General features: G+C 31.4%; 2 protein-coding genes and 1 long non-coding RNA gene across 3 annotated transcripts; all 3 read left to right on the top strand.

The window, feature by feature from the left end:
* Positions 1-6: 6 nt before the first annotated feature.
* Positions 7-1,336, top strand: LOC106115714 (uncharacterized). Its single transcript, XR_001227768.1, has 2 exons — positions 7-97; positions 923-1,336. It is a non-coding gene; the product is annotated as an uncharacterized LOC106115714 (long non-coding RNA).
* A 435-nt stretch (positions 1,337-1,771) lies between these two features.
* CHMP2B (charged multivesicular body protein 2b) lies at positions 1,772-4,333 on the top strand. The gene is made up of 6 exons (XM_013309128.1): positions 1,772-1,975; positions 2,064-2,155; positions 2,412-2,528; positions 2,851-3,031; positions 3,304-3,410; positions 4,071-4,333. Exons 1-6 carry the CDS (start codon positions 1,942-1,944, stop codon positions 4,167-4,169), a joined length of 630 nt encoding a protein of 209 aa, XP_013164582.1. The 5' UTR covers positions 1,772-1,941; the 3' UTR covers positions 4,170-4,333.
* A 1,004-nt stretch (positions 4,334-5,337) lies between these two features.
* Positions 5,338-9,148, top strand: LOC106115588 (gustatory and odorant receptor 22). The gene is made up of 9 exons (XM_013309017.1): positions 5,338-5,448; positions 5,788-5,926; positions 6,144-6,394; positions 6,581-6,841; positions 6,980-7,107; positions 7,328-7,487; positions 8,045-8,116; positions 8,213-8,302; positions 9,068-9,148. The coding sequence occupies exons 1-9, from the start codon at positions 5,338-5,340 to the stop codon at positions 9,146-9,148; spliced, it is 1,293 nt and encodes a 430-aa protein (XP_013164471.1).
* Positions 9,149-14,233: the final 5,085 nt, after the last annotated feature.

The following is a 14,233-nucleotide window of genomic DNA, read 5'->3' as shown; positions in this document are numbered from 1 at the left end:
GTTCTACAGAATTATTAAATGAAGGAATCTGCTTCAGAATTACTGACTGCATGTCGCTGCAACATCTGTGTTACAAAGTTTGATTGCTTGAAATATTGTAATTCTAAACTAAATTTTGAAAAATAACTGATTATATGGAGTAGATTAACCGCAAATCTAAAAAAGAGTCACCATGTTGCAGGAAATGCTAGTAACTATATTAATGTCAATATTGATATATAGATGTGTAACCTATACATTATTTATATTATAATTTAGTGTTTTATATTAGTTTGATGTTAATATTATGACAATTTTTAGAAATATGTATTTGACTTTAATATAAAATATACACTAACATAATAAGATTTTCTCGAAATTGGGAAATGCAGTGTATAGAAAATAAAAATATACTAAAATACAGGAAATTAAGTATCAAGTACAAAAGATAAAAAAAAAACACCATTTAGTGAAAAATATGAAAAAAAATTAATTTATTAAATTTGGATACTTAACTTATATATAAGTTGTGATATTTGTAAAATCCAAATTTAATAAATTAATTTTTTTCATATTTTTCACTAAATATATATTATATCTTATATATATATATATTAATATATATATTATATCTTAAACTTTTTTTGAACTAAGTAATAAAAAATAAACAGAGATTGTATACAATTTTCTTACAAGTAATTTAAATTTCAACACAGGTACTTTTCCCCAAAATGATGCCTCCTAAGCTCATTATTTTTCTTCGTTAAGGAATCTATAGGTTACACATCTATGGAGAATAGTAATAACAAAAGAGTTAAAATGTGGAATCCTTAGGTTCATGATAATTTTATGAATTTATTTGAGAAGTAAAACTTAATATTGTATTCTATTTTTACAGTACATAATATTTAACATGACTTGTACATTTGCAATGTTTTGATAGGAAAAGTTTGGATTAGGGGACTATTTGGAGCGTCGGCAGTGCAGTTGGCGCTTGACCGGATCATATTTTACATATCCAGGTACAATCTCCGCTATATAGTAATGAGTTCTTCGAATTTCATGATAACATTCATCCGACATTCTTACTGTAATTACAAATTGCATACAACTGCATAGAAATTCAAAGATATGTGTGAAGTCATGAAGTCATGTGTGACTCTGCGTTGTTGAATAAGACCTAGTCGCATTCTTGAGGGTAGGCTCCGAGCTCCTCTGTGGAGTATAGTGTGTCCGTATAGTGAGCTTGATGATGACGATTTGTTTTGCTTCAATGCATATTGTCTTGTTAGCAATTTTCTAAATATTTTACCAACAGATAGGAGCTAATCTCTTTCCAGTGTTATTCTATTTCTCCCGACGAGAGTGGCACTACTACTCCAGTTCTATCAGAAAATATGATCTATCAAATAAACAAAGTGGAACAAATAAGCATTTATCAAAGTTGGGGTATTTTGTTGGTGTACTAAACAATAATGGTATTATTACGAAAGCAATGAGCATTATGTTGCGTTCTTAAAATATGTTCTCTTTAGTCAGAAGTTTAAATTAAAGTTGCAATTAACGAAATTGTTTTATTTTTCCAAATTGTTTTCCCTCAAATAATACTTTCAAACGTCAAAAATGATACTGACAGATAGTTTTTTTAGGTTGGTAGCAACGTAAACTTGTTCATAATATTGCTAGCATTGAAAATGTCAATTCTTATTCTCCGTTTGTGTATCTAATTAGTCAAGAGTCCCGTCTCTTATTTTATATACTCTTTGTGCTTGTCATTTGACAAATGTCACAATTTGTCATTGGATTGTATTTCCTCTGATTTCAATATAAGTTTCCAATACTCACAGAAAACATTATTTTCGTTTTAATGAACAAACGCAACAAATTCTGACTATTTTGTGGTTGTTTAACAAATAATTTAATAAGAAGACTTTTCAAAGTAAATTTCATCATAACGCAACTATGAACTTCTTCAAAAAGGCACCGACTGTTAAAGGTTTATGATTTCACTTTTTAGCATCAAATTGTCGGATTAGTAGTATACAAACATGACTCACCCCTAATATGTGAACTTTAAATTTTAGAACAACAAAGACAAAATGATCGAGAACTCCGAAAAGCTGGAAGAGACTTGGAGAGAGACAAAGTGGCTTTGGAGAGAGAGGAAAAGAAATTAGTAAGGACTTTTGTACTTGTACGAAATTTTATACTGAAGACGATATTTTCTCATTAGATTTAGAACCTTACTACTTGTCAGTAAATATGATTTTTTCCAAGATTATATAAATTATTGTACCAATTATAAACCATAAAACATATAAACCAATTGGTTACAATTGGAAATCCACTAAAATATTATACAATAATTTCTTTACTCCCGCTTTTTATAAGTTTCATATATATTATCTGTTCTACATAATATATTGTACCAGGAAATGGAAATAAAGAAAATGGCAAAGGAGGGCAATAATGACGGATGCAAAATACTAGCAAAACAATTGGTTCAACTGAGGAAGCAAAAGACCAGAATCTATGCTGCTAATAGCAAGGTACTTTTTAAAATTGTTTAATTTGCAAGCAACTGCAGTTCATCTGGTAATGCAGATGATAATCACCGCTTTTTTTTATGAACAAAATAACATAGACTAGGGCTGTCAACTATAAACAAACATATACAAACTGAGGTGGTGAAAAAAATATGACTAACATTTGTCAACCCTGGATTTTTTCAGAGATAGTAAAATCTGATTGAAAACATTTATGGTTGTATCATAGAGTAACTCAAAATAGTAGTATTCAGAACTAAACACAAAAAGTTTGCAACCCTACAAAAGCTATTTGTTTTCCTTCTAATTGTGCTTTTGTTGACAGATATCAAGTGTACAGATACATAACAAAGCAATGGGTGCTAACATTGCAATAGCGGGAGCAATGGGCACCACAGCTAAGACAATGGGCAACATTAACAAAGTTCTGAACCCACACCAAATAGCCAAGGATATGGAAGCCTTTAAACAGGCCAATGCTAAGATGGACATGACAGATGAAATGAGTAAGTTTTGTTTATCCTTTGTATCAATATTATAAATGCAAATATTTAAATGGATGGTTGGATGTTTGTTTGAAGGTATTTCCATAACGGCTCAACAGACCTCGCTAAAATTTGGCATAGATGTAGGACATAGCCTGGAAGAAACAAGGGTTTTTTTTAAATTCTACTCATACAGAGTTGCGGGCGACAGCTAGTTATATGTTTATATAGCAGAAGACTTCTTAAATAATTCTTAACATGAAAAAAGTATTTATGAGAAACTTTTCTTATAGTTTCAGAAACTCTAGATGACATTATGGATGAATCAGGTGATGAACAGGAAACTGAAGGCATTGTTAACCAAGTACTGGATGAGATTGGCATTGAAATCAGTGGAAAGGTAATATTTTTAATATATGTGATATTTGTTTAGTTTTAGAATCTATTTTTTAAATAAAATTAAAATGATTTCTTAAATAAAATTTAATTTAAAAGTAGCTATTAATGTCTGCTAAAGTCAATTTATTTATTAAAATAAATAACTGTAGTGTGTCTAAGATAGATTAGTTTGACAATTCACTAGAGATTATTAAAACCGGTTATGATAGTTTTGGATTTTTGATGTTTGTTCTCATAGAATTTGCAATCGAAAATTTTGTTCATTACTGTTTTTGATTTACGATAGAAATGAAATTGTTTCTATTTATGCCAACTTTATTCATCAAAACTATGTTTCTATGTTCATTTCATATGTAAATAAAATATTATAACAAAACTTGAGATTTTGAGAAACAAAAAAAATATTTTGAATATTTTTATTAATTAATTGTGGTAGACTTAGCATAATATCTGTAATAAATTCAAAAAGTAAGAAGATACCTAGATGCTATAATATTTGCTATCTCTTCTTTTTAAAATGTTGTTTGCAACATTCAGCAATGAAAGTTCATGGTTAAATCAACCCACATCTATTTCTATGTACTCCCTATCGTTGTTGAAAAATCTACATATGTTGTTTAGTTTTCTTATATTTAAAAAATATTCTGTTTATCATTTTCAGATGGCCAATGCTCCTTCGGTGGCTCGGAACAAAATTGGCAATTCAACAACGGATGCTGACAAGGAGTTGATGGCACAACTAGCTAAACTTAAATCATAAATATTTTTAAGTAATATATTATGTTGTTAATTTTATAAAAAATATTGTTAAGGTCTTATTTAAGGGACTTCCACTAAATACAGAATTCGGATTTTTTAAATATTTTAAATGTGTTTGCCTATAAAATGAGTCTATTGTGAATTATTTTATCTGCATGGTAAAGAGTCTTTATTAACTTTAATTGGTAATTAAAAAAAATTGCAATCTACTAAAAATTATGTTCTGTAAAAAAAATAAAAAAAAATCGTTTGTTATAACGATTTTTTTCTCATAACTTAGAAATATTTTTTTATAAGTTTTTATTACTATATAAATTTAAATGAATTAACATTAAACTTAATGAAAATACGTCCAAAGTATATTTTTATTGTTAAGAGATGGGAATCTAATTTTTAGTGAAAATATGTAGTTTTTTATATTTAAGCATTTCTTTAGTTTGTACATATAATGTGAAAATAAAAACTGTGATATTTTTGTATTATATGATATCAGAAATAAAGAAATTTATTTAATCAACATTTTGTTTCTTTTTTTTAATTTTCAAAGACATAGCAAACGACTAGAATACTTATGTTTGTTTTCAATATTTTAACGTTATGTCACATACCGTGCGGTTCTGACATATCGTCATCCTTTTCTTTCATCTTTGACAAAACAGACATAACAATATGTTTTAAACGGCGATTTTGGACTTAGATACCCACGGATAATAACGTTAAGTGAAGTATTTGAAGTGACGTGTTGTTATATGAAAGTCGTGGCGTGACAAGAGAGTCGAGAAGTGACGTCATGTAAACGCGGACGTGACAAATATACTTATAATCTAATACCAATAGCACTTTTGAACGCTCTCGTTAATTTTTCATTACAAATTAAAGGTCGTTAAGAATACAGAATAAGGTACAGAAGGCCGTGTAAATTGATATTCATAAAGTGTCGGCTTCGTTTACTTTGTAATTTAATGAAATTTACACGTCTTGTTTGTTTGATACTTGATAAAGTATCAAGATGAATATTTCATGAATTTATACCTCACTACAGTACCTAGTCTGTTAAATAGTTTTTAATACCGTAATAGTATTACAGACGTTGGTAACAAACCAATTTCGATCTATAATTGTTCCAGAACCTTCCAGAATTGCTTCCGGAGTTATTTTGAAGTAGCGAAATGATACCGGATCATTTATTCGAAGAAGGAATCAATAATTCTTTTTTACACAAAGATATGAAGCATTTGCAACAGAATAAAACTATATACGATCGAACGCAGAAAGACTATGTGAGTTGGAAAGCACTTTTTAGCGCGTACTAATGTACTCTGACTATACAAAGCGCACTAATTTTAGTTTTAAGTGATACTAAAAGCACTTTGTGAATTCGAAATATCGATGTATCCTAGAAACATGTTTGAAATTTGTGTTTCACTTCGAAATTTTAGTATGCAATTTCAAATTCCTCCTAAATTTCAAAATGCGATCCATTGCAAAGACTAAAATTGAACGTGAGTAAAGTAATTTTTTCGAGAAAATAAGTAGCAATCTACTGTTTTAATGTTACCTATCAAAAATCTTTATTAGTTTATTTCTTTCATACAAACTAAGTTAGAACTTCTGTACAGGAACAAGAACAACGTGACCTGCTTTCGTCGCAAGATGGCGACACTTGTGAGATTCATGACCAGTTCTATCGCGACCATAAACTGTTGTTAGTGCTGTTTCGAGCACTTGCCGTCATGCCTATAACTCGCTCTAGACCGGGTTAATATTTACTTTATATTATAATACATACTATAACTGCTACCAATATTTTATGTACCAATGCCTAAATGTTTTCTTGCTAATCGTATCAACTGTTCTAACTTGGCAATCAATAAATGAATAAAAAAAATATTGTCGTAATTAGACGGAGAATTTTAAGGCCTTGAACTAATCGGACTTGGCCTTAAGCATTAAAATGCACTTATTTTGTTTTAAGGGACTATTACATTTAGCTGGACATCATCTGCTACTATCTACGCAATATGTTTTTACATTCTGACCACTGTAATAGTGTTGAATGTCGGTTACGAACGTATTATGATCCTGCGATCGATTCGAAAGTTCGACGACTATATTTATGCGATTCTTTTCGTCGTGTTCCTCGTCCCGCATTTCTGGATTCCATTCGTCGGCTGGGGAGTCGCTCATCAAGTAGCCATTTATAAAACCAATTGGGGAAAGTTCCAGGTAATAAGTACTTTTTCAAAGAAAGTAAAAGAAAATACTTTTACAACTTTCTAGTAGAGATTACGATAATAATAATAAAAAACATCAATTATTTAAAATTGATAATAGCGCCATCTATGTTATCAAAAATTGGAACCTGAAGTCTTTTCAAGTAATTAACACATCATTCGAAATCTGTCCCCTCAGGTAAGATATTACAAAGTGACTGGAGAAAATCTTAAATTTCCTAATTTGAAGCTGTCGATCATGATAATTAGTGTCGGATGTTTATTACTGGCTGTATGTTTCTTACTGAGTCTCTACGCTCTACTTGACGGCTTCCTCTTGAGACACACGATAGCCTATCTCCATATTATAACAATGATCAATATGAACTGCGCACTCTGGTACATCAATTGCAAAGGGATCAAGATAGCCTCTCAGAGCCTATCTGAATGCTTCCGAAGAGTAAGTAATGGTTATTTATTATGTGTTCTCAATTTTACTGTTTAATATTTATTATTACCTTACATTTACTTGTACTTATTATGTAGATTATGATAGTGGACAAATAACAATATGTTATTTATTTATTTGTTCCCATAGGACGTTGATATCGAGTGTTCTGCAAAGCTGATATCTCGCTACCGTTACTTGTGGTTGAATCTGTCGGAACTGCTCCAGTCACTTGGGAATGCTTACGCGAGAACATATTCTACTTATTGTCTCTTCATGTAAGAATATATTTTCACCACTATATAAATAGAGTTAACAGTTTCCTCACCAAATCCTAAACATTTCCAGCATTTTCGTCCTTTTTCCATTAGACAATCCATGGTTGGCACAGTATTTACGTACGTGTATACCTCTTTTATACCTTTTTTTCTCTATCAATGGTTATAATTATCAGCACTCATTTTTCTGACACATAATTCTGTGATATTGTTCATTCAGGTTCTTTAACATTACGATAGCGATATACGGTGCTCTATCGGAGATAGTAGACCACGGCTTCGGGTTTAGTTTTAAAGAAGTCGGTCTGTTCGTGGATGCGGCCTACTGCTCCGCATTGCTCTTCATCTTTGCTGATTGCTCGCACAAATCTACGCTTAAGGTTGGTTTCTAATTCAAATTATATCAACAATAAGTTCTAATTATATTGTTAAACTTTGCCTTGATTTGCAATAACATTAACCCTTAGGTCCTAGAAACTGTTCCATTAATGGCCCAGTCTTTTGATTTCTCTTCTATATTTTTTTGGTCTTAAAATTATTTTACTTTTGCGTTTCTCATAATGATTCTGCATTGTTTAACGTATTTTTCTTTTATAACATTACTTTTTATGAGTGTTGTCAGAAACTTCTGATAAATATGCATGAAAAGTCGTAGTACTGTTAACAACTTAACATTCAAGTAAGTTTAAAGACGGAGCATAGTTCGCACGTCAGTCACGTCCTCACAGAAACTACGTCTTTAGGCACTTTCGAACTATTTGCCTCTGGCTTGTTCTGGTCATAGAAATTTGAGTTGAATATGTGTATTTTAGTTAGTTTGTACACCACATATAGGTAGCATACTTCAACTTAAGGTTAACGAAAATCTCGAGGGAGTCAGAAATTTCCAGGTAAATCGAAATGTTTTAAATTATTAAATGTATATATTTCTACACAGGTAGCAGCCGGTGTGGTAGAGACATTGATGTCTATCGATGTACTCTCAGTTGATAGACCAACTCAAAAAGAAGTAAGAATTTACAGCTTCTTAATAACAAATATATGTCACTTAAGTACATATTAGCTTCGCCCTAAACAAATACTTGTCTAATATCTTTCTTTCTAGATTGATCACTTTATTCAGGCCATTGAAATGAATCCAGCTGTAGTAAGCCTAAAGGGCTACGCTCATGTCAATAGAGAGTTGTTAACTTCTGTAAGTACATATCTTACTAATATTATAAATGCGAATGTTTAGATGGATGGAGATTTGAAGGTATCTGAAGAATGGCTACATGGATCTTGCTGAAATTTGGCATAGATGTAGAACACAGTCTAGTAGAACACATAGGCTACTAATTAAGTTTTTTTATTCCACACGAACGGAGTCGTGTGCAACAGCTAGTTGATAATATATTTATTTAATGATACTGATTTTATGCGTACAGTATTTATTATTTAACAAAGTTTGTTACTCTAAGATTGTCATTATTTCCCCGTAATCTGAGGCAAAATAAGCACAAAATATTAAAGCCATTGATATCTTGTAACAGTAGGCTCATCATCTCGTAGTAATACAATCCAAGCTCGAGAGATGGATATTAAATTTCCAATTGCTGTTACAGTGGCCGTATCGCGGCGGGTGGCAACTTGTCATCATACTGTAAAGTGAAATTATTTTAAGTGATAATGTGCTATTCGATATTAAATTAAATTGTTGTAGACTTTAAGAGGATTGTTTTGAGGGAAGTTTTAGTTAGACAAAAGTATAACATAGTTCCATTAATAATTTAGTAATAGTTTTTTGTTCATTACATTTTTATTTATAAATATGTACTGTGGTTAAAAGCTGTTGGTGTTACACAGCTTGTTAATTTAATTTAACTATGTGATTTTAACATACAATTTTTATTTCGAAAAATGGAAATACTGTAATAAATATTGTATTGTATATATAATATGTTTGTTTGTTTATTTGCAGGCAGTGAGCATGATTGCGATATACTTGATAGTCCTTTTACAATTCAAGATTTCTTTGCCGAAAGATCTTCAAATACAATAATATGGAGAACTGATCTCCAACCTTCACCAGTCGGAGAGGCACCTCAAGAAGAAGAATAAGTATAGCCTCTAAGCCTTTACATTCTAACAGACATTACGTTTAGGCTTGAAATGATGTATAGGTGTTTACACAAAGTTGATCCTCACATAGACACGAGATGTGCCTTGCACATATTCTGCACGTATATCTTGCTAATATAATAAATGCGATTCTTTAAATGGATGGATGGATGAATGCTTATTTAGACATATCTCCGGAACGCCTCAACGGATCTCCCTGAATTTTGGCATAAATATAGAACAAAGTCTAGAAGAATACATTGGTTGCTAAGTAAGCATTTCTTTACTCCCGTGTGGATAGAGTAGCAGGCGATAGCTAGTTTGACATATTTTAGTTTAAGTGACGCGTATTTTAATAAGAAATTATGTAGACATTACATACGCATATGTAGACATGTTAATAAATACAATTCAGATACTAATAATCTTTCTTTCTTTGAACAACCTTAATATATTTACAAGTTCAGACAACTTAAATGGTCCGTAAGATGTATAAACTACAAAATGGGTCACATTGGAAGCTCTCCAAATTTAAAAGCATTTTTTAATTTCAGAGCGATTCCTTAAAAATTATTTCTATCTAAGCACAATCTGTCAAAACTAATCCAGAAAAATCTAAGTACTTGATGGAAGTTCTATATTAGTAACAACCTGTACAGTCAAAGAATTAAATTTGCTTCCCCTTTACAATCGAGTGTCGTATTTTTGGTGGGAACACCGAGGTGATCAGTGACGCCCATGGACATCCACAACACTAGAGGAACTGTAGATGTGTTGCCAGCCTTTAAGGAGATGGTAAGCTAGACTCTTGAAGAGCCCTAAGTAGTACTAATTTGGAAACATCGCCGAGGACAGCCTTAAAGAGACAAAGAGTAGAGAAAATTGTCACGATGTGTGCTATAACCAAGCAAGTATACATATGTGTAATCCTACTATACAAGTTTTGACCTAATTGCATTGTGACCGTAAAAGGAAATTCCACCGACATGGATAGTAAATAAATGTCTTGGACTGTACGTTTTAAAGCGCGCTCCTTCCTGATTCCCGACATCTGTCTCTTTCGTCGAGTCACGAATTTCAGGCGACAGCTACAGTTGGTATTCATTAATCAACTTTTCCAATTTTCAACGACCCTGCCCATCGTGTCTGTGATTTAATTGAAATTACGCTAAATCTCACTGAGAATACCTAATACTGAAATTCTATTCAATGACTGTTCAAAAATCATTTAATATTGAATTTAATTTTAAAATACACATTTTTATAAATTATCTAAGAGATGCAGCTTGGTCTTCTGTGTAATAAGGTCTCATTCTATCTTCATCTATGTACATACGTACATATTACATAACCTACAACCATTCCTATGTTTAAATTTTTTACCCATTACTTCACGCTACTACACTTTTGTGACACAAGATGTAACAGCATGAATTTATTGAAAAAAAAAATGTGTTAACCAATTATTTCAATAAATGACGATATGTTTTTACGTGAGTTACCTAGAACTGCGTAGTACCTTTTCAATTTATCAATTTAATAATTAAGCAATAAATATAGCTTGTGTCACCCGGGGATAGTGTATCTTCCCAACAGTTCCCAACAGTGTATGTCGGCAACCTCGTAAACAAACATTTAGATACGCACTTTCTCACTCACTTTTTATACAGGAAAAAAAGGTAAAGCATGAAACATTTAATTATCTGTTCTGAAAATTATTGTTGTCATTATAAAGTCATTCTTTTAAAGGAATATCATCTCTTCATACAAACTGGTAACCCCCGCTTTGGACCTTTCAGGGGATGAATTACATCAAAGGCTTTTATAGTGCTTCTCTACGTAGTTATAGAAAAGTAAATATAGATTCGAACTTTGACCCTAATTATTAGACCTTAAAATTATAAATATGTAAAAAGTCGGAAGAATTAATATCATGAAATTTAGCCCAAGGAATAACGTTGCTCCATACAAACTTTGGACCCCATTTTCGAACCTTAGAGGATGAATTTCGTAAAATTTTATTAGTGGATGCCTATGTAGTAACAGAAACCTCTAGGCAAATTTTCAAATCTCTAGACCCAGACGTTTTGTTATTAAACTGTTATTAAACTATTATTGAATGTATAATACAATCATACGATGAAAATTCATACAATTTGTCTATGGGAATTTGAAAATAAAAAATTCACATTATAACGAACGCTCCCTTTAAATGTATTCGTAACGTTTAGAAAAAGTTAACCAAACTTAACAAAAATATCCCTTGGGTTATGTTCGAATTTGTTTTGCTATAGTTACGTATTTCTTAAGCGCAAAAGTTAATAAAATTCTTCCTAATACTGTATATTCTTGAAAAAACTTATAACTATGGTAAATACAAATTCTTTGGTTAGTAATAAATCTTTATTATAGTAAAAGTTTTAAAGAGAAATGTGTTATTTGTTTAATTTCATTCCCCGGAGTATGGGGTGCCGTACGTTGCACAGTAAATTGGTTTTTAAAATTAACTTTTGCACATTTGACTTGCAGTATAATAAAACAGATATAATGTTAGAAATACACGTGTACAAGACCTTTTTATAGGATCCCAAGTGAATTCAAGCTTTAAATAAGCTAACATAGTACTTGCGTTTGCTTTTTGTTGAAAACATAAAATAAATAACCTACACAATTAATAAAACTTGAGTGTCTCTATTATACTCTACATTTGCGTAATTTAACGAAAAACCATTTTTTTATTTTTGTCTATCTGTCTATCTGTCAGTATATTTGGCTGTCTGCAATTGTTCCGGGTAATCTCCGAAACGGATGAACAGATTTTGACAGGCCTTTCAAAGATATTTTTCTTCTTCGCACTGACAAAATCGAAGGCGAACGCTATTCATCTAATAAATCTCTAATTAATAAATTAAATTTGAAATAATTCTATTCATAATCTGCAATATTATAATAACAAAGTAACACAAAATAGTCCCTTGTATATGTGGAAAGTGAATTTCCCAAGCTGGCAGTAAGCTATGACGAAATGTCATTCAAAATTTATAGTGGCTTGTAGTTAGGGTTAACTCCCGCTAGTACTAAAGTTATGAAGTGATTTAGTATTTGGTACAGATGAGGCGCATTAACTGTGGCTTTCATATAACATATACAGCGTTAAGTTTTGTGTTGAAGTAATTCCTTTGTGACCTTTTGTTACAATGCTGTTATAATCTACAAATTGTTTCTAATACCTTGAAGGTAATTAAATAAAGTTTATAATATTAACCTATAGGTTTATACTCTTTACAATCTGTATTTTCATTAACTTCCTGGATAAAGTTTCTTTAACTTGCCTGATTATTGAAAACCAGTACTGTAAGACAAATATTAAAAGATATCGTTAATTTTATGAATAAATAAAATCGCAATATTTTATGTTAACGTAGTGTTTATGTGTGTCATTACTAACGTTATTTTTGAAGATACTTAGAAACAGTATATTAAGTTAATTTTTTCGGTAATGGATGGCTAAGGCAGGATCTATCAGACTTATCTCAAATACACGTAACATTTAAAAAGATAACTCATTGTCTATGATAAAAAAATAAGTGAAATAAAAAGTTCGACCTTAGCACAGTCGATCGTTGGATTATCGTCCCCACGGCAATATCAGCGCGGTATCAAATGACATCATTCGGTGGCATATCCGCACAAATGGTGACCAGATATGTATCGCTCGAGTGCGGTTATTAACTCCCGAGACCACTCTAGATAATGGAATTGACTCAAAGCGACACATACGCATTCGTACGCATTTCAAAATTTACAATATCTATTCATTTCATTTGCTTTCAATGAGGTGACGGAATTATACATAAAGGGAATTTATAACCTTTTAACTGGGAGTAAATGTCTATGGGCAGTCACTTCGCTAATCTGGCTACTAACTCCTTTGTCACGTACTACTAAAAAAATTTGAAAGTAACAGCTTATTGTAATTGGAAGCAGAATATCAATCCCACACACTTGTAAAACAAAGAGTAAAACGAGAACTCCCTTAATGAATTTGTTAAATGGTCCAAAAGATAGTTACGGACCGTTAAAGACAAGGTCAAGGTTTGCGCAAATTACTCATCATTCATTGTACCGAAATTACAAAACATGTTATATTGGTATGACAAGACAAAAACATTTGACAATCTTGCGCTTGTCCAGTCACTCACTAATTAATTGTCGCAAAAGTACACGACTCTTTTCTCATAGGAATTAACGAAAATATTAAAAACGATATTAAGGAACGATTATTGGCTTTTTCAATAGGCCTAGCACGAATATTTGTGACAATGGCCTTCCTTCCGTCGTCAACTCGTCAATGTGTCAAAATTAATGTGAGATTTTTCCGGCGCCCGATAGGGGCGCAGCACAAACTTTAATACAAATGTCGATTACGATACAATGGCGATTGTCACAAATATTCGTGCTAGGCTCTCCCACAGGTCACTAAATTTCAGCTTCACAGCGGCTTTTATTTTTACGTAATAGAATGGTGTAAACTCTTCATGTCTAATTTGAGTTTGAGCTTATAAATTATTACATGATCAACGGTTTCCAGTTTGATACTGTAATTAACAAAGGATTTGAAAAATTGTAGAAAATGACACATTTCATTTTGCTTATAAATTGTAACCGATAAAAGGATCTCCAACCCTTTATTAGTTGTAATTGACACCAGTAATAAAACTGTAATTTATTACACTAATATTAAAATCGGTTGTTTTTTGGTAAAAATTATAAAAAGAACTGCTATTTATTGTTATAACCTATTATTAATAAAAATTATTATCGATTAAAGGTAGGCAAAGCATATGCAATTGCGTATGTCTATGGGCAACGGCCACTTCGCTATATCAGCGATTTCAGGTGGCCGCTTGCTCGTTTGCCACCTTATGATATAAAACAAAAGAAAATTTTAAAAAAGCGTTCTTCGAATTCGTGTAATTCTGCAGAATAAATAAAAATATTATTGTTTTGTCAACGTTTAAATCAA

Source organism: Papilio xuthus, unplaced genomic scaffold, assembly GCF_000836235.2.
Source record: "Papilio xuthus unplaced genomic scaffold, Pxut_1.1 DF827777.1, whole genome shotgun sequence".
Lineage (NCBI taxonomy): Eukaryota > Metazoa > Arthropoda > Insecta > Lepidoptera > Papilionidae > Papilio > Papilio xuthus.
The sequence above is the reverse complement of the archived record's forward strand: the minus strand, read 5'-3'. Positions and strand labels throughout refer to the sequence as shown.